Source organism: Rhamphochromis sp. 'chilingali' (genome assembly GCF_963969265.1).
Source record: "Rhamphochromis sp. 'chilingali' genome assembly, chromosome: 18".
In the NCBI taxonomy this organism is placed as follows: Eukaryota; Metazoa; Chordata; class Actinopteri; order Cichliformes; family Cichlidae; genus Rhamphochromis; species Rhamphochromis sp. 'chilingali'.
In genome coordinates, this window is record NC_137945.1 from 9,737,673 (window position 1) to 9,760,294 (window position 22,622).

Below are 22,622 nucleotides of genomic sequence, written 5' to 3' on the forward strand. Positions count from 1 at the left end.
CTGCGTAAACACAAAAAACTGGGTACTCAGTAAGAGAACACACACCCACAAACACACCAACAAAAACTCACCACGGTCTGATGATTGACTTGAATGACTTCATCTCCTGCATGGATCTTCTTACAGCGGTCAGCCGGAGACTACAGAGGCACAGGAGCCAGAGAAAGAGAAGGCAAACAGACAACTATGAATTGATCTATCGATCCATGGGCACTGCTGAGGTTTCTCAGCAAACCCTACTTAAATAAGCTGCAATAAAGCAACAAGGGAAAGTCTTCCAGAGTCACTGATATTCTGATGTTATAAATACAAATTTCAGATTTGCAGATAATCTGAACAATAACTGGTGTTTTAGGGGAAGTCTGCAGTTCACTAGGTCAATTTGTGAAAAGTGGGATATTAATAAACCTCTCACCCCTTCTGTAGTTCCTGTGATAACATGGAGTCCATCGTAGGTTGACTTTATGTACATTCCCTAATTGACAAAGGAATGGAGAAAAAATGTAAGTGCTCTATGATACTAGTAAATATTTGGAAATACACACTGATTTATGAGTTGTAAAATTAAAAACAGCTCTCACAGAAACAGAAAGTTTATTCTAGTTTTGTCCTGCTAAAAAAAAAAAAAATCAAGCATCTGAGCCCAAACCAGATGGGAAGGTGTGTCGCAGCAGGATGCCGTAGTAGCCGTGGTGGATAAGAGCGTGTCCTTGAATTCTGAATTAATCTCCAACAGCGTTGCCAGCAAAGCTCCCCACACGCCTTCACTGCTACAACTCCATGCATCACAGTGGAAAACCATATGCAGATATTCTCCCTTTATGTGCCTCAAAAATATGAGACTATACTCCAGATTTCCACTCATATTATGTCCATTCTTTGTGTTTCCAGACCGAGCAGGAACACATAATGCACACCCACAGTATGTGTCTCTGCTTTCTTGCTGGGAATATGATACGAAGATCTATACTAGTAACTACACTTATGGTTCCCCTCAGTTATGGTTTCGTTCTAAGACTGAGATGTTTGAACCCGAGGAAGTATTGATGTGGGCAGTAATAAGGTGCCATTAACTAGTGATTTCTGAGGCTGGTAACTCTGAAGAACTTCCCCTTTTTTTCCTGGAGTGGTGCCAGTTGGATCATATTGTTTAACAATTTTTGTGACTTGAAACTTGCACTTTAAACTTTCAAAATTTCAAAACTTTCTGGTCTGACTGATCTTTATGTCTTAGAGTAAAGATTTTTACCCACTTTGAAGTTGAATATCACAAATTTAATGCATACCAACAGTACGTCTTCAGGCAGTAAATTATGATCTCATAAAGAAACAAAAGGTTTCACCTGTTAACTTCTGACGAGGTCTACTTGTGAAGTGAAAACTATTCCAGGTAAATAACTCATTAGGCTGGTTAAGATATTATCAATAATCTAAATTAAATCTGATTTATAGTTTGGTGATTTCTGTTATGTTCTACTCTAGAGGAAAATGTTAAAAATTTAAATAAAATAAACCAAAGCCAAAAGCCAAAGTTACCCCTTTGCTAGCCTACACTCCACTTAGTAGCCAACACACTGTGACCACTCGCAGCTGAGAGAAATCATTTTCTCCAAAGTGAACGGTTAAATTGTTAAACCTGAAAATAACAGGAAGGTGGAACAGCACTTTGACTGATCAATCATTAACACTCATTGATCTGCCAAAAAATTACTGATATGACTAGAAAATATGGTAACATGGAGACCTAACCTCCACATTATCTACAACTAGCATAAGATAAGCTAACAAGTTTTGTCATGCTAGCTAAGCTAACTGCAGGTTTGTAGTTTTTCAGTGACCATCACAGTCATGGCCAACAGTTTTGGCAATTACAAAAAATGTTTTTTGTCACATCAGTATTTATGGAGATTATTTGTTCTATATTTTTCTATGATGTAGTGCATATCATATACATTCAGTTCAACGTTTGTTAAAGACTTTTATATGCAAATAAACCAAACACACACAAAGAGCCAGTATTTACAGAGTTGACTCTTCTTCATAACTGTATCTGCTGTTCTCTGCAGCATACTGGATATTAGCTTCTGGACCAAATCCTGACTGATGATGAGCTATTCCAGCCTGATCAGTCCTCCAAGTTGGACTTTCTGGACTTCAGCTTGTACGCTCACTTTTTAAAGGCAAACTGTAGATTTTTGATTGAATTAAGATAAAAAAAAAAAATTCAATTTCATGATCTCTAAGCCACTTTGATGGAAAATGGACAGATCATTCCCAAATTGCCCCTGGAGAAGATGATCTTTAAGAATGTTTTCAGTATGGTGAATGAAAACATAGTTTGGAAACTGATGAAATGCTTAGGATTGTTCACTATATCACAGAAACATGTAAAAATATTGTAGCAAAAATGAAAAACTCAGTGTTGTATACCAAGCAGGTGTTAGTTTCAACTGAATCCAAAAGCATAAAATAGCTTGTTTAATTATTGAACTAGAAATGACTCATTTGTGGCTCTTTACTCTCAAGTATGATAGAAGGTCTGTCATGCATGCAAGCATATGTGTTATATCAAATCAATTAATATTTTGAGTAGTTCATAGTAATTGCGCTTTTTTTTTTCAAAAATTAAACAAAATTCTGTTTTACTGTGTATATTATTTCTACAAAAAAAGAAAAAGAAAGAAAAGAAAAGAAAACAATGCTTGTATTTCTTCTTTGTCTGAGCATACAAAGGCCGGACACAGTATGACTTAACACAATAAGATTCACACATTGCATGAATAAACAGAAGGGTGGGTCTTGGGCTGTTAAACCCAGACAAACAGTGATTACCAGGCCTTCAGAGGGCTTGATGTTGGTGAGGTGAACCAGCTCAAGGTGGGCTGACTGCGAAACCAGCGGGTCCGATGACACACACACAATGTGCTCGCACACCTCCGACAGAGTCTTACACTACAGAAAAGGAGGATAGAACAGGGACAAACAGGGCTTTTATTTAGACAACAAAGAACAAGCCATGTCTTCTAGCTGTCAAAATTAGACTATATTTCTAAGAAACCTCTTAGCCTTGTGCCTCAGCAGCTTCTCCTGCTGTTGCTTTTTCTATTGTAACTTTACCCAGGAAAAGAAACAGGTGGATATTTTTGCAGATTTGCTCTAAACCAAGTGAGAATGATTTGTTGCATATGCATTTTCTTTTCCTATTTACTTATTTACATTATATAGCTTATTTTCTTTCTGTTTTGTGAAAATTGGACAAAACTTTGAGCAATGCAGGCACAAAAAGACCAAGAGCCATGATTTCTCTGTTCATGCGCTTGCCTGCTTGCAGAAGATAAGTAAGCCTAAAAAAAGAGGCTTATTTATTTTACCCCCGTGCAATACGTCCCTGCAGTGCTCCAGTGGCCTTCTGATTTTGAGTCTGATTAAGGTTTGATTTTGGGCAAAGAGCCACTACAAGGTTGGTTCACATTAATCACAAAGATAGCTTTGGCTTTACTTTCTAGATATCTGTGAAATAATTGTCTCCAACCAAATATAATGGGGATTATTTTGCTGCCCACGACACTGAAAAATTGCATCTTAACAAACTTTAAGAGCAACATTTTTTTCCTGGCAGACACAATGAGACTCCATTCAAAATGTTGTCAATAGTTTCAGACATGATTTCCCTAAAAAAAGAAAGTAGCTGGAAGAAAAAGCGCTGAGCGGATGTTTTGGATAATATCTGGCAGAGACTGCCAAACATTTTCACGAACATTTATAAAAGAAACCACAGACGGTGAACTCTTGGTAGGCATCATATTATGGATTTTCACTCCCCAAGAATCTGATCTGTAAAAAAACGAGTGTCCATCTTATACTTTGTGTTTCATTTTGCTGCATTAATCTAACTGAGGGCAGCCATGCTGGCAGCAGAGTACTCTTGACTATGTCTAAATGAATCAGACTCATCGGTCTTCCTCACAGCCGAAATGTCAATTTGTCATAACAGGGAAAGCCCGGGTGAAACTAATAGCATTAACAATGGCTCTGTTCCAGCAATTAGTGAAGCAGAGTTTGACAAATCAGAAGTGTGCTGTGAAAAGGGTCAATTAAACTTTAGCTGCCATCCAATCTTGGGACATGCTGATCTACAGTAATTGGGCTGCTTTGCAGATACTAAATGCTGCTAACATTTTCAAATGTAATTAATGTATTTTTTAAACATCTGAGCAAGGCAAACAAAATTTTAGAACCAAAGCCCAAGGTGGGACAAGTATACCCAACAGCAACTGCAAAGAAAGAAGAAAGTAATTTGGTAATGAAGCAGTAAAACTTTAACAGTAGGTGAATTACATGATTCCCACAGGCACTGATTCTTCAAGGTGCTGGAAACATCTGCAGAGACTTGAATGTCCTCACAAAGATACACTACCATCACCGGTCTGAACCACTGATACAAGACAGAATTAATCCATACTTTGATTATGTTCATGCCAAATTATGACCCTAACATTCGAATGCTGCAGCATAATCAAGACTCATCAGGTCAGGCAACATCTGTTGCCCATACTCTCATTTGTACTCAGTGAGCATACAGCTGGCTTTGGCTGAGGTGGTAGAATGGGTTGTTTGCCAATCAAAAGGTCAGTGGATTGATCCTGAACTTCTCCACTACATGGGCAGGATACTGAACCATGATTTGGCCCCAATCCATGTAGGTGTGGTGTGTGTATAATAGCTGTATAATAACTACATGAATAAGCAGTTATAAATGTACCTAATATGTGTATGTGTTTAGAGTTTGAAAAGAAGATTCTTAACATCTAAATTCAAAAGATAAGGAATTTCTGAATTTCAGTCATATCATGATGAGAACTGACTGCAAATCTCTAATACTGTAGTTAAATTCAGTATCAACATCAGAACAATCAATTGAGCTCATTCAGAGTATTAGATTCAGAAAGAGTAGATCATTTAAATTTCTCTAATTATGTGACTCCAAAGCTCACAGTATATTTACAGTTGGACTTGAGTCAGAACAGTGTTATTTTCATTCTGCCAGTGTCGTGTAAATGCAGTATTAAGGATGAAGCTGAAGCCAGGAGGCAGCTGGCAGCTTGACTGAACTAAAGCTCAACTAAGCCTTGTTCTTCCCATAAAAATACAACAAGCTGTACTTCTGAAACATACGAATCAACTTTAAATAACAAAACATTAAATTGCTTTAAATTAAACAGGAGATATTTTTTTCTTCCATTACATTTTTTTTGTTACTATTTTAGTCACTTCAAGTCTTCAGTTTTTCATTTTACATATTTTACATGTTGGGGAAAACAATATATTAAGATTCTTGTAAGAACTATTAGTTAAGATTATTTAACATAGCATTGTGCAAAAATACAGGACCTGTTTGAGGCTTGGTTTTACTCTCAAATTTAGAATTTTAAATGAGAGTCGGTACAAAAGTTATGCACGTAGCTGTGATGGTCAAACTTTGGATAAAATGACTGAATATGAATTAATGTCAATAAATATCTTCACCAAAATATGTGTATGTGTGCCCCTCCCTCTACATCCGCCGCTGCAGGAGAAATTCTGGTAATATAACTGTGTTCAGCTAAAGTAATGGGAACCACTAATCTAACCATCCTCAGATTTAGCAGTGCACCAATTCATGTCCGTAAAATATACCCAAAAAGTAGGAAGTAGATTGGAAAGACAGTTTTTGAAATGAGAGGAGGGACATACAAACCAAAATGCAAATATTTAGGTGTTTTTAATTATGTTTTGCCGGTTGTCTGCCTGGATTAGTTCACAAGTTATGCTTCATTACCTAAATTCTTAGAGTATAGCAGTAGTCATTTAAAATGTATTTGTGTAGGAGCGTTTCCTGGAGTCAACACACGTGAACCTGATGGGAAAAAATGACATGCAATGAAAATGACATGCAATGAAAAAACTATATAACAGTCTCTGGAAGCCACATTAGCCAGTTGAGGGCTAGATTCAAACTCGCACCAAAAATGTAAGCTGTTCAAGTGTGCTCTTGGTTTTATTGAGCAGTAGATGTATAAAAAGAGGTTTACAAATGGGCACTTTCTTTTAAACAGTAGGTTTAAATGAAATTTTAGCAATCAAAACCTAGATAAAGCTTTCTACGGCAATGGAGTGTTTTTTAGGTTAAACATGACCATTGTCATAAGACTAAAGGAGCTTTAACTTTAAAAGCTCCTTAATCACTACTTTAAGAGTAGTGCCTTAAATATGGAAAAAGGAACTTTGTTATGTAGGTATCCTGTGGCCGACAGTCACACAGGAGGTTACTGTTTCAACATTTTACAGAGATTCACTAGCAGTTTCCTACTGTTTCAAGTCTTTACACTTGGCTAAGCTGAGAGTCCAGGCTATAGCTCCATAAAAGAAAAAAAAGTGATGTTGCTGATTGTCTCTGGCAGGGAGTTTAAGCTTCTGTGTTTGTGTGTGTGTTTTATCAGCAGTTATGAGGGGGATGTGGAAAGAAAAAAAAAGAAAAACAGGATGCTGCCCATCAACACAAAGCAAATAAGCGACAGCTGGCTGAGGAAGCAGGACTCACCACATGAAGGATTTTGTTCTCCGTCTCAAACACCGTACAGTCCTACGGGACGAGAGAAATTTAATGTAGCGCAAGCAGTACATCCTGTCTTGCAAACACTCACCATCTCATGCTGCACATGCTGCTACACTACCTACGTATACAGTCTAGGGCTCACATTACTGTACCCCTACCCTTGACAGATAAAAACACGCCCACACAAACAGACACACTTATCTTTTATTTATATACACACACCAGTCATACATAAGACAGACTGTAAAGGACATAAATAGCAAAGAATTGACTCTCGCTCAAGGATGCAGAGGCTGAGGCTGCTGCATCACACCCACACAGACACACCGCTCTTTGGGGATATGGCACAGCAGCTACCCTCTGCCGCACACTTCAAGTGGCGGGGAATAAGAGCTATAAGCCTTCAAAACACACACACAAACAATTCCACACACCTGCTGTACAATGGTGGTGAGCTCCAGGCAGAGCTGAATGACATTATTCCGGGTTACTGAGTAGTCTGCCACTGCAGCAAAGGGAGACCTGGGGGGAAAGATAACACAGCAGTATGTCTTATAATGTTCCTGCAGCATTAGATGATGTGCAGAGGAGATGGACAGGAGCATTGTTACGGGGAGGGGAGGGAGACACGCCACAAACTAGACTCAAACACAGACACGCATGTAAGAATCCCTTTAATTAGTGAGAGAGATGGAGTTGCTTTAAAACACAATGGTAAATGAATCTGTGCACTCGGTGAACATAAAGCACAACCAAAAATCTGTGAGGCTCGAGCTGCCGCTAATCGCAGTTATTTTCATTATTGACTAATCACTCAATTATTATTATTTTTTTTAAATGTAACTGGAAGTTGTTTGGTCTGTTAACCATCAGTAAATAATAAAATCTATAATTACAAGAGCCTACAATGATGTTGTCATATAGTTTATTGACTCGAAAGTCCTCATAATTTGGCCTTTTTGTCTTTAAATTGACTAATTAATTAACAATGTCATCTATAATGGGGGGGGGGGGACAATAATTATTTTGGATTTTGGCCGACTGCAGTATTATTATGATTTATTACTATGAATAAATGCAATGGATAAAAAAAAGGTGTAAAAGCAAAACAAACAAACAAACAAAACAAAAAAACACTGGGCACTATTCAGGCTCATGTGCAACCCTATGCTCTAATGCACATGCTGTTACATGAAACTGGCAAGACAAGAGACAGGAAATTGTTTTACATTGGAAAAAATATTTTGCAAAGTGGGAAACTAACAACAGTTTTTAAGATCAAAATATATGTAGTGTTATGTTTAATATGTAAAATTAAAAGTAATCAAATGACCCTTTTTAAGAATGGTAGAATCGCATACATTATATTTTTTTAAACACAATTGATTACTTGGTATCAATACATTTGCCATACAATCAGAAGCTGAACAACCAAAACTGGCACACAGGTAGATTTTATGTCCCTGAAGGTTCTTTATCTTTATCTCATAGCAACCACCTACCAATGGGCTAAAATGACCTATTTTATGTACTTTTACTAATTTATATGTTTATCATTTTCATTTCATGAAAACTACATATAATTATAATGCCTTGCCTTAAAACTTGAATATCTTGATAAATTAGGACATCACCTAACAGTGGACTATAATGGAATCAATATAGTAGAGTGGAACACAAGTATTGCAGGAGACCCACAAAAATGTGCTAATTTTTATGCAGTCAACCTCATGTTAATCTTGTATTTATTTATATACACAAGATCTAATTAAAAATGTTTTTTAAAAAAAAAAAAAAAAAGCTTCAAAGTAAATTGGAATACAAAGTACAATGTTTACATCTAAAATGTAGTGGGAGAAAAAGTACCCTGGGGCTGGTGCCACCCCGTGCCCCCACTCTGTACATACCTGTTAACTTTACGACAATGAAAGTAGTTATTACCTTACAAATTTGTAAGGAGAGTATGTTGTTTTTCCTTTTTGTTGTGTTTGTTTGGAGCAAATAAGGAAAAAGAAGAACAAAAAGAAGAGTTTTGTTGTGATGTGGTGGCTTCATCTTTGGTACAGGCTCACAACTGTACTCACAACTTTTCCACTTTATTGATTATTCTTCAAAGGTGAATTGATTGTTTTGTTTGTTGAATATCAGAAATGGTAAGATACACTGACCACATGTTGCCATCTGTCTCGGAGTGGTTTTCAAATCTTAATAAGCCAGTCCTCATTTCCCTGCCTCAGTCTCCATCTCTTCGTTACTGAACAAATCAAAATCAGCACCAGTCCTTTCTTCTTGTTGGCAGCCAGTAGGCTTGTATGTGTCCTGGCTTGTTAGATAGTGGTACAGCTTGAAGGCTTGCTGGTAATTAAATCCACCAGATCTAAAACCAAATCGTTTTGCCAGGACAAGCAGCAGAGAAAAGTGGCAAAGTATCATATTTATGAAGCTCAAAACAGAATGTCTGTTTTTTTGGCTCAATTAACCCATTACCAATTGGCAATTGGCAATTACTGACTTTCTGCAGCACGACAAATATCAATGCTCCATCACTTTATAGCATTAAAAAAAATAAAAATCATCAAATCTATATTTAAAAAGCCAAATTGTTTATGCAACTACTATCTTGTTATCTTGTATGTAATTCACTACTACTGTCAGAAGGAAAGGGTTATGCACTGTTAAGCTGTTATAACGATGATGATATAGAGGAGCTTTGGGAGTCTAGACTTGTTTAATTTATATTTATAAAGATCAATTTTGGTGGTGCAGAGGTTTTAAGAAGTTGAAAACTGGAGCCATAAAGAGTTAATTTGTGGTTAGCTTCCTTAGAGGACTTACAAACACTGGTTTGGAAAACCATAAATGGATGTCTGGACTGAACGCTGGATAGGTGACATGGCAGAACATGTGGGGGTGGATTGTTGAAGCAGAGCTGAAGACTCCTCCACTGTCCACTGGCCTGCACATACTCTTGGCTTTTTAGATGGACATAACAAATTAGTTGCCATCTTGGTGTTTGAAACTAGACATGACGATCAAGTGGCATATCTGACCAAAACTGAGGGATGTTGCAGTTTCATAGTAAAACATGCCCTACTTTCTCATCTATTTCACTCTACATGAAACCCTAATTTACAGAATAAATGAGTTGCAACCAGAGGAGTCACCCTCTGTTAAAGAACAATGCAGAATGAAGGCACTCCTGCATTGGTTTCACTTTGCAGAAGCTCTGTCATTTGGATGCAATCTATGCTCAAACCTCATACTTAACTACAGCCATTAACCGAAACATACCCAATAATAAAAGAAAAGTTTAAGAACAGTAAAAAAACAAAGAGTTTGTTATTTGAATATGAATATGTCTCTGCTGCGAGTATGCAATCCAAACCACTGCAGGTAGGTTTCAGGGGATTGAACAGTAATGCACTTTCTCTAAAGAAAGAGGACACAGCAGCAGTGGACAAAAGACAGAAAGTGCGTTAGTGAACCAGGTAAATAGGCCATCTTGTTCTGAGTGCACCAATTTACACACCTTATACTGACTATTTCTCATTTCAGCTCAGGTTTTAGAAATAAACAAACAAAAAAAGCACAATTTAGACATGGATGTTCTTTCTTTTTTTAATCTGGTTTCGGTCTGAAAGAAATAAATTGTGCGAGAGGAGCTATTAGGCCACTTTGGATTCATTAAGCTACTTTGCCACTGGCATTGTCAATTCCCAATGTCTCCCACATGTCTGTATGCTCGGTCATAGTTTCCACTAAAGTGTGCACACTCTGCTATCAAGTTTGTTTTTATAAAAAACTATTTTTTTTCCTGTGAGAGACGAGCTTCTAAAGCCCCTTTTTGTGCCAACACAATGTTTATAAATGGACCTCTTGTCACACTGAAGCATAATGGACTATTCAGGTATGGAGAAGGTGTTAATGATAAGGTACATGCTGCGGCTAATGGGGTGCTAATGACGGCACACACACACACATACACACACATACATACACATACACACACACACAGAGAGAGACGAATCCAAGGAGCGTACAGTACTATAAATGTTAGTGCACATTGATGACATATGGGTTGCACATACAACGTAATGAAGTGAATGGAAAGATGCACACTTCCTTCATTGTTCTAAAGACCCAGATTAAAATTCGGCCACAGCCTCTAGTGTATGATTTATCTGTGGTGTGTGTGATTTGGGTCATCAGTATTGAGGCTGAGTGCTATATATATATGCAGGACCTAAGGCTATGCAGACTGTTTGCTAACCACCAGGCCCCAGTCCTCAAACAACAGTTTTTACCCCAACTAGAGTCTATGATGATACTACAGTGTAGGGTACCTTGAGTTTATTAAAACCCCAAAGGTCCAAAAAGCAAACAAAAAAAGATAAATGAGGCAAAGCCACATGGCCCAAATATGTTTGCATTACATCCATAAATCTTTGCATGAAGACATCCCTCGTCCTTCTGAGGAATTCCAATGTTTTTAAGTTTTCTTTCATGTTTGAAAATCCAGTTACAACTGTCTATACATTAATAGCTACATTGTAAACACTTGGTACTAAGGTGTAGTACAGATAAAGATAAAAATGTGCAGCCTTTATTTGTAGTCCAACCTTCCAAACTTACTATTCTTAAAGTCTAACTCCGTCATATCTCAAAAGATAGACATTTTTAAACTCAGTTTAAATAGATCTTTCTAAGGATGCTGACCTCAGAGCTAGCTGCAAATAAATGTAAGTAATCAAAAAAACACACAAAAAAGGATGATGCTTTTGACTCCAGGATGCGCCTGAGAATCATCAGTTTTGAAAATAATCCAGTTATAGTTTTCTGGATCTGGATTCACTGCAAACTAGAACTGCTAGAAGCTAATTTGGCAAACTTTCAAAAGTGAAGTAAATATAGGGTAAACTAAAATGGACATCTCTATAGCTCATAGCTTGACAGACTGAATCTAGCATTCCTCCTGTTTATATCACCCAAAGCATTTTATACTCTTATCATTTATATTTCTACAAGAGTAACTTTCTTTTCTGTCTTCATTTCATTTCAGAAAGACGTTTCCCTTATTTTCCTCTATGAATTTGAATTTGTCACTTAACCTTCAATGTTTGATTGCACCTGTCTGTTTTTTTGAAGGATGATTTTATTTAGTATGCAGGCCATCTTTGAGTGGTTTTGTTTCCTTATGCTAAACCACACTAGGGAATACTCTGGTAGGAGACTGTGACACAACCAGAATTAACCAACAGATTGAAACTGCCATCTTGTTGCCTTTGAAATTATGATTTAGAAGACAGAAGCCAGCCATTCATAATAGTTGGCCCCCTTAAAGTGAATTTGGTGTTCATGATAAGACAGCAATTAGATGGAATTAGTTTAATTCAATTTTCAATTCACTTCAATTTTATTAATAGCACCAAATAACAACAATAGTCACCTTAAGACGATTTATATTGCAACATAAAGACCCTACAATAATACAGAGAACCCCAAAAATCAGAAAACCCCTATGAGCAATCGCTTGGCAACAGTGGGAAGGAAAAACTCCCTTTTAACAGGAAGAAACCTCCAACATACACAGGCTCAGAGAGGTGCGTAGATCTGCCAAAGCTGGTTGAGGGTGAAGGGAGGAAACTGAGTGTAAACTGAAACTAAATGTGTTCGAATTGGCAGTTACATGCAGTCTGTTTCCATCTACATCCACAGAAATTCACATTTATTACTTAGGTTCCAGAGTCTAGCCAGAACGTCATAGGTTTTAACAAATATTCAAAAATTCCTCTACAATGACACTGTTTATGGATCTGTTTTTACATAGAACTATAACCAAAATACAGTCAGATGGCAACCAACCAGCTGAAACAAGTCCCCTATTCCACAGAGACGCATCACAGATGAGATGCGCTCACCGACTCAGCTGACTGAGATTGTTTGCAGTGTGTTTGCAATTAGTCTAGAAATCATATGGAAATAACTATTGAAGCCCTGTCAATCTGACTGAAAGAACTGGGCAACCAGCTGATCACTGCAACTATTGCAGAGAAATTCAATGCAACCACCAGATTTGCCTAGTCACAGTGAGGTTGCCATCCATATTTCACTGTAGTGTACGTTAACCACTAGTTTCGCCGAATGTGTATTCCCTAATTGGTTGCTGTGTCAAATATGTTGAAATGTGAAAATGACTGCAAAGAGATAATGCAAAGAGGTTTCTGGTGCTGTACCAAAAACTGTGACGCAGTGAAAGTGTGAGAAGCACAATGCAGATGAGGAGGTTTTTGGTGCAGCATCCTCTTTGAGACACAGTTCAGCCAAGGATCACCAACCGGTTGGATATTACATATTGTTTCCTTAGTGACGTGTGGATTTGCAGAGGTCACTGACCATTTCTAGGCCTGTGTGACAGAGGCATTAGCCTATGTAATGGGATGTAGTGCTTCTGGGATTTTTGCAAGTGAGTATTTTTTAAGTTAATCACTTCTACCCTTTGTGATTAATTGACTGTGAGCTTGTTGTAAGGTCACAGACCCCATCAGTAGCAAGGCGCTCCTATAGGTGACACTAATAACTCAAATAAAAGGCAATTTCTGGCCTTTCAGATATATAGTCTATATTAAATCCTAAACTGAGGATCCCTCTCTGCCATACTGCTATTGTTGTGTGTGACACAATGACTGCGTACCACAGAGGTGAGCAGTGTGATTTGTCTTAAAATGCCTCTGCTTGTCCATCTACAAAGCTAATGACTGTATTTTTTTTTGCTGCATGCTACATCATGCAACGTCATCATCATGTTTGTCCTCCAGAACTCAAGAGCCATAAATCTGCTAAGAAATCACAGAAATAAATGTGCTCCTTGTAACAAGACAGACCTTGCCTGACAATCCGTGTGATTTGAAATTCTCTCCTATATCATAATAAATGTATAGGATTTTTTGATTGCACTATAAACATGACCTGCATATAGATTATTTGGCATGTATTTAACAGCTCCAACCCAGCAACACACCCCATACCTCTAAGTCTCCTTATTCACGAAACTGGTAAAAAAAAAAAAAAATAAATAAATACATTTGAAACACTCGAACTGATGCGGGTTTTTTTGTTTTTGCTTGTTTTTTTCAAATCTATCGGAAAATATTTCGCATTTAAAATGCAGTTTCCCGGGCCACGTTATTAATTCATAGGGAGGAGCTTTCAAATGTTCATTTAAAAGAAACCAAAATCGATCAAGTCAGGTAAAAATTATGCCTGGAAGGGGAAAGTAAACATATATGGAGTCTTCAGGGGCAGCAAAAAGATTGTGTGTACTCTACCCACGCTGTTATTTTATACATGAAAAGGTTGCAAAATGTCTTTTTAAGTCATTTTGGGAGAAGCTGCTGCACATTTGCAATCTGAGCGCTGAACCGCTGCTGCACTTTTCCTCCGTCCCCGAGAGGTCTAATAAGCAGCAATCAGAAGGAGATGAAAGTTCATTTTTAACACATTTTAAACCAATTTGCTTCTGTTGCGTACCTTATAAGATGAAACCATCCTGCCGTTACAAATTCAGGGCAGCTTTTAGCCTGATGTGCTCACCTTTTCCACATTGTTAGGATCCCCTAATGAATTCATTACTTTCAGTAACCAAAAAGGTCTGACTTCAGTAACAAAATAATCTTGTTCTGCTCACACATTTCTTCTCTCCTGACTGTAAAGATCAATTTTATAAGATGTTATTTCATCAAAATAAAGCTTTAGTGGGATCATATTGGTGTCATCAATTTCAAATCACTTGTGTTTCCTCACAAACCTGGAAAATGTTCTTTTGTCTTTTGTTGTATAATCTGCATGATAAAAACATCTTTAAAAAATGAGTTGTTGCACAGTATCTCACAACTGAAGAACAGAAAGCTCTGCTGAGTCTACCCCTATCTCAATGTCGCTTTGCCATTTTCAATTGCATCACTTTGCGTGGGCGACCGCGTGTGCACTTGCATAAGTGCGTGTCAGTGCGTGCCGAGGTGGGTGTTTGTCTGCGAGTGTGTGTTTTTACGAGGCCGTGGGCGTTTCTATGAGTCTGAGGCTCTATGCATTAATGTTTGTTTTGTGGCCTAGCTGGCTTGAGGACAGGTGTGGGTGCCTGGCATTTCAAGAACCGATGTCAAAGACCTTTAGTTGTGTAGCTTATGTGTGTGCTGTGCGCAGAAGATCGTGTCGAGTCATGAATAAATGAAGTGACAGACAACAGAAGAGAGTGAGGAGAGAAGCATGGTGAGAGCGAAAAACGTCTGAGATTATCCCTTTACAAAAAAAAAAAAAAAAAACATATTTCACAAAAACGATGTCAACAACCAACATCTGCAGGAGGGAGCTTGTGTTTTGCAGATTGGTGCTTTCCTTGTACAAAACAGAGAAGTGAGAGAGGATTTGTTACTACAGTCACTATTTTAGTTTTTTCCTAAACATTTCTTTTAGATTAACTGATTTTTTGGATTTGTACATAAGGTCCCAAAATAAGGACAAATGGACACCAAGTTAAGTTTTCAGTTAAGGTTACATCACATATTACAGAAACTGAAATGCACTTCTTTGTCTTTCAGATTATGATTACACAAGTAGATCTCAGTATATTATAATATAATCACTTTTAATTTGGATGCTCATGGTTCACAGCACATGAAAATCTGAACTCCAGTATGCGAAATTATTAAAAAAATATTATTAAAAATACTGCTGGCAGCCAATGGTATCCCCTCATCCTTCATACCATACCATAGGTATACCATAGGTATGAATTTCAAATTCCCACATTGCCTTGTTCTTGTTATTGCATGCAGAAGATTTTCTGAAAACTTGACCTCTGACCTCTAACCTTGAGGTCAAGGTTACTGAGATTCAAACTGGCCCGAGATGTTTAGTAGATAGACCTATGGTATCAATTAAAAACTCCTAGGTGACGTTCTTCTTCAGTTATCTCATTCACAAACTTGGGTTTCCATATTGCTTGCCTGCCTACCCAGCAGGATGACAACAATACCTCAATCAACCTTATGACTGAGGGATAAAAAAGGATTTTTAATACTGAAATGAAAAGCATGATCATTTACACACTCAGCACTTGGTTAGGTTTTCATGAATTTCTGTATCAGTTTAGTTTGGCATGTAGTGGGTCAGCTTTTGACAGGTGTGCTCAAAGTCCATGTTGCTTCGAAAGTGGCCTTTAAGCTAATTTGAGTGGAGTCTTTCACATCTTCCTCCTGACAGTACCCATGGATTCTGTGTGAGGTCCAAGACAGATGACTTGGCTAGCAAATCATGCACAGTGATAACATGGTCAGAAAACCATTCTGTAGTAGATTTGGCAATGTGGTAGGGTGCTAAGTCATGCTAGAAAATAAAATCAGCATCTTCATTAAGGTTGAAAGCAAATGGCTGCATTGACTTTGGACCAACCACCACCAAGACCAGCACATGACATGGGACACCAGATCGGAGACATCTGAAAGATCACACTTTGCTTAAAAAAATTCGGATTCTGAGTTTCTTGACTCTTCCATCCAACCCTAGGACATTGATTTCCCAATGAGAAGCAAAGCTTATTTTCATTTTTAAAAAAGGACTTTGGACCACTAAGCAGCACTCCAGTTCTTTTTCTCCATATGCCACGATGCTTCTACTATTTTCTCTGGTTCAAGACTGGCTTGAAATTAAGAATGTGAAAGCTGTAGCTTTTTTTTCCTGAAGACGTGTGCTCGTGGTAACTCTTGATGCTCTGACTAAAGTTCTTGAATCCACTTTTCTCGACAGTCCTCTTGAGGGTGTAGCTATCCCTATTGATTACACATTTGTTTCTTACCACGCTTTTCTCTTCCGGTCAACTTTCCATTACCATGCTTTGATAGGCACTCTGTGAACAGCCAGCCTTTTCGGCAATGACCTTTTATGGTCATGGAGTTTTGCAACTGGGGTCAATTACTTTAATCAGCTGCTAAAATTCGACATGTTCGATTGTGCTTACTGGCATCGTGTCTTTTACAACAAAGTACCGTTGCATTTGTGTTATCAGTGTCTCTTCACTTTTTGTCACAAGGGATGGTGCTGGACAAACTGCCTTGGACTGTAAAGTGTTGCACTGTGCATATGGCACTGCTTAAGATGGTAAAAATGAGCCACGCTGCTACCCGTCTTTGTGGTAACATGTTTGCAACACCATTTGCAGTGTGTGCTACTTTGCTTCTTTGAAGGCCTTTAAAGAGGCTCTGATCCTTCTTTTCAAACAATGTCCTCATCTTTTGAGCCTTGGGCTGTGTCACTTGGTATTTCTTGTTTGACAGCAGGTTTTCATGAACATTTTTTGTTGTCGTGGTTCTGGGTCTTGGACCTGGTGTTTTTGTGTTTAGTTTGGAATTTTGTTACATCTTCATTGTTTTAGGCTTTGAGAATTTTTTTTATGTTCCTAGATTCTATTTATATATTTGCTCATTAGTTATTCTCATTCCCATATTGTTTTTCCAATGTATTATGAATACCTAGTTTAGTTTAGATAGGTTTAATAGTTCCCTTAGTGTTGCCCTACTGTCCTTAGTCACATCTCTGTATTTTTTTATGTTAGTATGCTCCATGTTAAGTCTGCCATGTCCCCATGTTTGTTTACCTTTTTTCCGTGTCAATCTTGTGTGTCTTAGTCTCAATATGTTTGTGCTTCCTGTTTTATTTTGATAGTCCCTTATCCCACATGCTTTATGTTCACTTTTGCTTCCCCTGTCTCATTATGTCTAATTTGGTCCAGCTGTGTTTCCCAGCTGTCTCAATCACCCTCCTGTTGTGTCAGTCTCCCTTTGTCCTTTGTCAGCACGTTCCCAGTGTTTCCCACTTCCTTGTATCTCGTTGTATTTTTCCAAGTTTAGTTAATGTAATTTAAAGTTTTCACTTCATTTTTGTATTTAATGCTTAGTCTTTTGTTTGTGGATTATCAGCCAAAGAACCACTCGCCTTTTGTTAAGATTATTCTGTCTCCAGACATCTGCATTTGGGTCCTCCACATCGGACTCAGTCTGCTCTTCCTGCAGACCTTGACAATTTTGTCAGTCATTCATTCCTAACGTACTTGTGTGTACGGCTTCAATAGAGCAAACATTAGCACATGTGCTGCTGCAGGCTGCTCCTCCTACGCTCTATGTCAACATAATCTGACATGGTTATAACTCTGTTTCCACCACATGACTGGTTTGGTGCTACTCTCATTATCAATGACCTTACTTTTCATCGGTCAAAACATGGATGGACAAGTTCTTTCGACTTTACATTTAACCCATCTTATATTTCTGTCAAGTAAAAGCTGTTTCACAATAATGATCTTTATTGTTTTATTGCCCAGACCTAGATACACAGTATTTATATTCACTCAAACATGATGAGAAATATTTGAATAGTCTGAGATACGAGATTCCTTTCATACAGCATCGTACAAACAGTGCAAATATTTCACATTGCATGTCATGGATGAGTTAATATTTAAGTTTAAATTTGTGAGTTAAATTACAAAATAAAATTTAAATTAACTCACGTGATATTCGGTCTTTTGAGACACAGAAGTAATGGTGGGAAAGTCATTCCCAGTATACCTTTCTAGACTGAGGGTTATATGCATAACTGGTCCACTGTAATGTGAAACTGACATAAAAAATGTTTAAATAATTTATGAACACTCATAAATTGCTATTATTGTTTTGTTCATTTATTTATATTAACCCTACCTACAGACCCCAGAGGTACTTTTTTAATCATATGTGATTTAATTATATTACATTTCATGTATTTTTCCAAGTTTTCATCACTCTGTAAATCACTTTGTTCCCAGCTATTTTGAATCATTGCGTTCTCTTGTATTTTAATCAGTGTTTTATTATGTTTTAATACAAATGCATCTGCAGAAATCTTCTGAGACCCCAGTCAGAGCACCCAATTCTGCCTACACTGTAAAAAAAAATTCCATATTTAATGTTGTTATTTTGACATTTGTTTCAAAGTAATTTGATCAAATAATGTAGAACAAAAGCTGAGCAAACCCAAAATATCTAGTGACTGACCACTGAAGGCTTATTGACTTTCTTAACTTAAGTCAATACAGTATGTCATCTCATCAAAATATCACTGCAAAGCCTTCTGAGCTCTCTGGGTCCCGTTTTAATAAATGTAATAGACAAATTTATTGAGTTATGTTCATGGAGGGCCCTAATTAAAAGCATTGCACAGTATAAGTGCCTGCAGCATGTGGTGTTAATCGCCCTACATAAACACTGTTAATTTTTTCATCATGGACATATTGAACAATCCTAATTTGAACAGCCTTTATTATGACAGAAGATCGTACTCAGAACAAGTTTTCTATCTATTTTTGTGCTAATAAACAAATCCAAACCGAGACAGTAGCATCGGGGTGGTGTCTGATAACTTCAGTCTTGCAACAGGTGGTCTGGCCCGGATCTCAACATCACAGAGTCTGGGATCAGGCTCCATGATGGTGAGGATCAGACAGAAGACACTGAGACAGCCTAAACTCACAGAAGAGTCTCGGAAAAACATCACCTGCCAAGTGTACCGAGGAGAATTGGTCTTGTTGCAAAGACAAATATTGATTTGATTTAGGTTTCAAAGAGCTGCATGGCTTGGCTAAAATCTGAAGTTTGACGTAGTTCACATTTTTATCTCTCGCATGACTAGATCTGCTGTCATACAAGTGAATCATTGAATAACACAAACAGTCTGCAAGCATGGAAATCCTCAGATTTCGAGCATATACCCTATGGCACACCACAAAGGGTAAATCATAAAATCTGTTTGTACAACTAAAGCACCAACCTGCATCATCTCTCCTTTGGATAAACACACCGCGTCTGTGCGCAAAGACAAATTTAGAGAGTATATTCACCTGTCCAGCCAGGCCAGCAGGCTCTTGGCAGCGGTGATGAGGTCGACCACAGAGGTCAGCAGATCATTGGGGAGGCGCCGCGAGCTCCTGCTCTCTGATTGGCTGCTCCGACGCCGTCCGGAAATGAAGTTCTGCAGGTTCTTGGCTGAGGCGCCGAGCTTGTGAGCCAGAGTCCTGACGCTCTCTGTCTCCAGCCCTGAGTTCTAGATGTAAACAAAGATATAAACATGAACAGCGAACCTTCATGAATACAAATTATTTGTCAGCAGGTTTGCCAGCTTTTATTAAGATTTTGCTGCATATTGGTCAATTTTATTGTAAAAAAATAAGCTCCATTTTGTCTTTTATTGTCTTCCACGATGGAGGCGACTAAAATGATGGATATGAATGACTCACAATGACTAAAATGGTTGTTGGAATTATTCAGAGAACGCAGTCTGAGTGGGTGATGATGATGATTATCGTGACATTTATCTAGTTTTCCTGAGATTTCTTTTCTTTTTTGGAATAATTGTCTGAATGAATATGTGACCAGGCTGCTGGAAGCCATTTTCATCATCTGCTCTGCCCTCATGTTAAAATCTGCTTGTAGGAACTTTAATTCAGATTTATTGACTGGAGATGTCAGAGATGTGGAGCAAACAGCACACAACGCAGAGAAGACAAAAGCACTGCACAGAGAAGGGTGACAAGTTCAGTTCAGTCGAGAGTGCTACAAAAAGACTGTTGTTTTGCGCTGCGTTAAATTCGGTTTCACAGTATGGATCTACCCTTTAATGTGCATACATGGGAAGTCAGAAGCAGGGAGCGCAGCAGGAAGAACCTCACATAGCACAGAGCAGAGATTAATGACAACACATTCAGCACAGATTCAGTCAGATACAGTGAGAAAAGGAGGAGCTGGAGTGGAGGGCGGGCTGAAAACTAAAGCAGCTAAAATAGCCACACCCATCAATTGGGTGTGTAGAAGGGTATCAGTGGGCTGGCGCTGAGATGACATGGATAACTTAATGGTCTGGCTAAACTAACAGTTTGCCCAATTTACTATTTTGGTATTTGAGGAAATTATTTTTCTTCTTTTTAAGATGTACTTTTGCTAAACTGGTTTCATTGTGTTTCAGGTTTCATCTTCCTTATAATCTTATATCTAAAAACAATGCTAATCATCTTAAGTTGACTTTATTTTTGCTGTCCTCATTTGAATGACTTATTTGTAACTCATTTTTTATGATTCATATATTGCCGCCTTAGTTTCAGTGTTGCTTGCTTTGTACAGCTGATGTTGATGTTCTGCCAGATATTCCTTAAAAAAGGAGGTTGCTAACCCTGAATCAATTTTTTCTAATAAACATAAATTCATGTTTCTCAAGCCAAAAAAGTATTCATTGCATTAATTTCGAACTCCGAATGTTCAAAACGAGGCTATTTGTTTTTACTTTGAGATAGGGACAATTAGGAAATGCCAGGGTTTAACGGAGGACACTAACACATTACTGGCAGTGGCATACATTAAAGCTGCAGCTGTAGAGACTGCTAATGAGAGCTCAGCACTACAGTGAAGCACAAAGCAGAACACACAAACTCACCAGGGCACAGAGCAAGTCGACAGCCTCCAGAATGAGCTCCTGGTGTCCGATGCGAGAGACTCCCAGCTCCTCAAGTTCGGCGTGGCTAATCCTCAGCAGCCGCTCCCCACAAACACCTCCGCGCTCAAAGACACACACATACTGTTGCAAGCAGTCGTCCAGACCTGCAATAGACAAGCACATTATCAAGGTTGCTCGCAAGAGACACATTCACATTTGTTCCAAAACCTACTACTGGGATCACAACCTTCACCTTCAGCCTCTGGATTCCAATCAGTTTAAATGGTCAAAAAGGGACCCAAACAAGAAGAAGTGCTAAAGTTTTTAAACACCTGGGACTCTCCAGGAGCTTTTAGAACTGAAGATAAGAGCACCTTTCAGATAAGAGGTCTTCTTGAAGAATCTAAAAAGAAGTACAGGTGCCTTCAACACAAGCGCTTCAGACAACTTAAGACCTACTTTTATGGGTTCGAATAGCTTCCTAATTATTGGCATGAATTTAGCTGTAATACATTTTAGAGTGATGGGATAAAAATAATGCAAACACATTTATATACACCTATTCTTCATAACTGAATTAATATTACATGTAAAATTAAATGTGCATGTTTTTAACCCCCATCTAGAGAGTTTTGGCTTGAATCACAATTTCAGAGATAATGGATACAGAGATGTCTGCCTTCTCTTAAAAATAATGGAGTCAAAAAAGCACTTTGTCAAAGTGCCAAGAAAAAATAAATCAATTAAAAGATGATATTTGAAAAATGTCACTTTTATTCTAAAGAAATTAATAAATAATTTAAAAAAAACATTCACTTTGATGTGACAAGATTCACAGGAACTTTTATCCTTCTGCCAAATCACACGCATCAGAAGAAAGCGTGCCTCTCCCTGTGCTTGTCAGATGGCAGGATGGCTTCCCCCTCTCAGCTGTAATGCTAGCTAGCTGCATGCTCCTGATATACTTAGAGGAGGGCTACCTGCACCAACAGTTTAAATATCTGTTTAATTGTGGGTGTGAACTGTCCCTTTAAGTCAGTTCTGTATGTTTTTAAATGATAAAATTTATTTGTTCAACATAAAAATGTATTCCGCTTTTTACTTCATACTATATTTCATAATCTTTAATCTATTTTAGTAGCTTCATTTAGTTTCCATTCTTTACAATAGCATTTTAAACATGTATCTTACTATATTTCATTTAATCTCTGTGTGTGTGGCCATGAACTCATCGTACACAAGCAGGAGCTGAAAAAACAAACTTGACATCCCATATTGTGATACCATATGACGCCTAGCAACCACGTACCATCACTTAAATTGACCCATTAGTAGGTTTTATGCACAATAAAATGATAAAATATATATATTATAATTTATGCAGTTTTATAGTATGAATGACATTTCATTTGTATCAACAAAACTTCAATTATGCATGATATCTCATGATGTTATCTTGTTGCCTAGTGACCAAACAATAGTGCCCTTATCATATACCGCGTATGGGTATCATATA

At 37.8% G+C, this 22,622-nt stretch overlaps 1 protein-coding gene across 1 annotated transcript in view; it reads right to left on the bottom strand.

The window, feature by feature from the left end:
- Nucleotides 1–22,622, bottom strand: part of cnksr2a (connector enhancer of kinase suppressor of Ras 2a) — an 86,155-nt gene that overhangs the window by 35,662 nt on the left and 27,871 nt on the right. The window contains exons 2-8 of the mRNA XM_080865960.1: nucleotides 21,107–21,270; nucleotides 19,521–19,723; nucleotides 7,030–7,117; nucleotides 6,581–6,622; nucleotides 2,833–2,952; nucleotides 416–475; nucleotides 72–140 (exon numbers count right to left, since the gene is read on the bottom strand). Coding sequence (XP_080722086.1) covers nucleotides 72–140; nucleotides 416–475; nucleotides 2,833–2,952; nucleotides 6,581–6,622; nucleotides 7,030–7,117; nucleotides 19,521–19,723; nucleotides 21,107–21,270 — 746 coding nt within the window. The remainder of the gene's footprint in view (nucleotides 1–71; nucleotides 141–415; nucleotides 476–2,832; nucleotides 2,953–6,580; nucleotides 6,623–7,029; nucleotides 7,118–19,520; nucleotides 19,724–21,106; nucleotides 21,271–22,622) is intronic.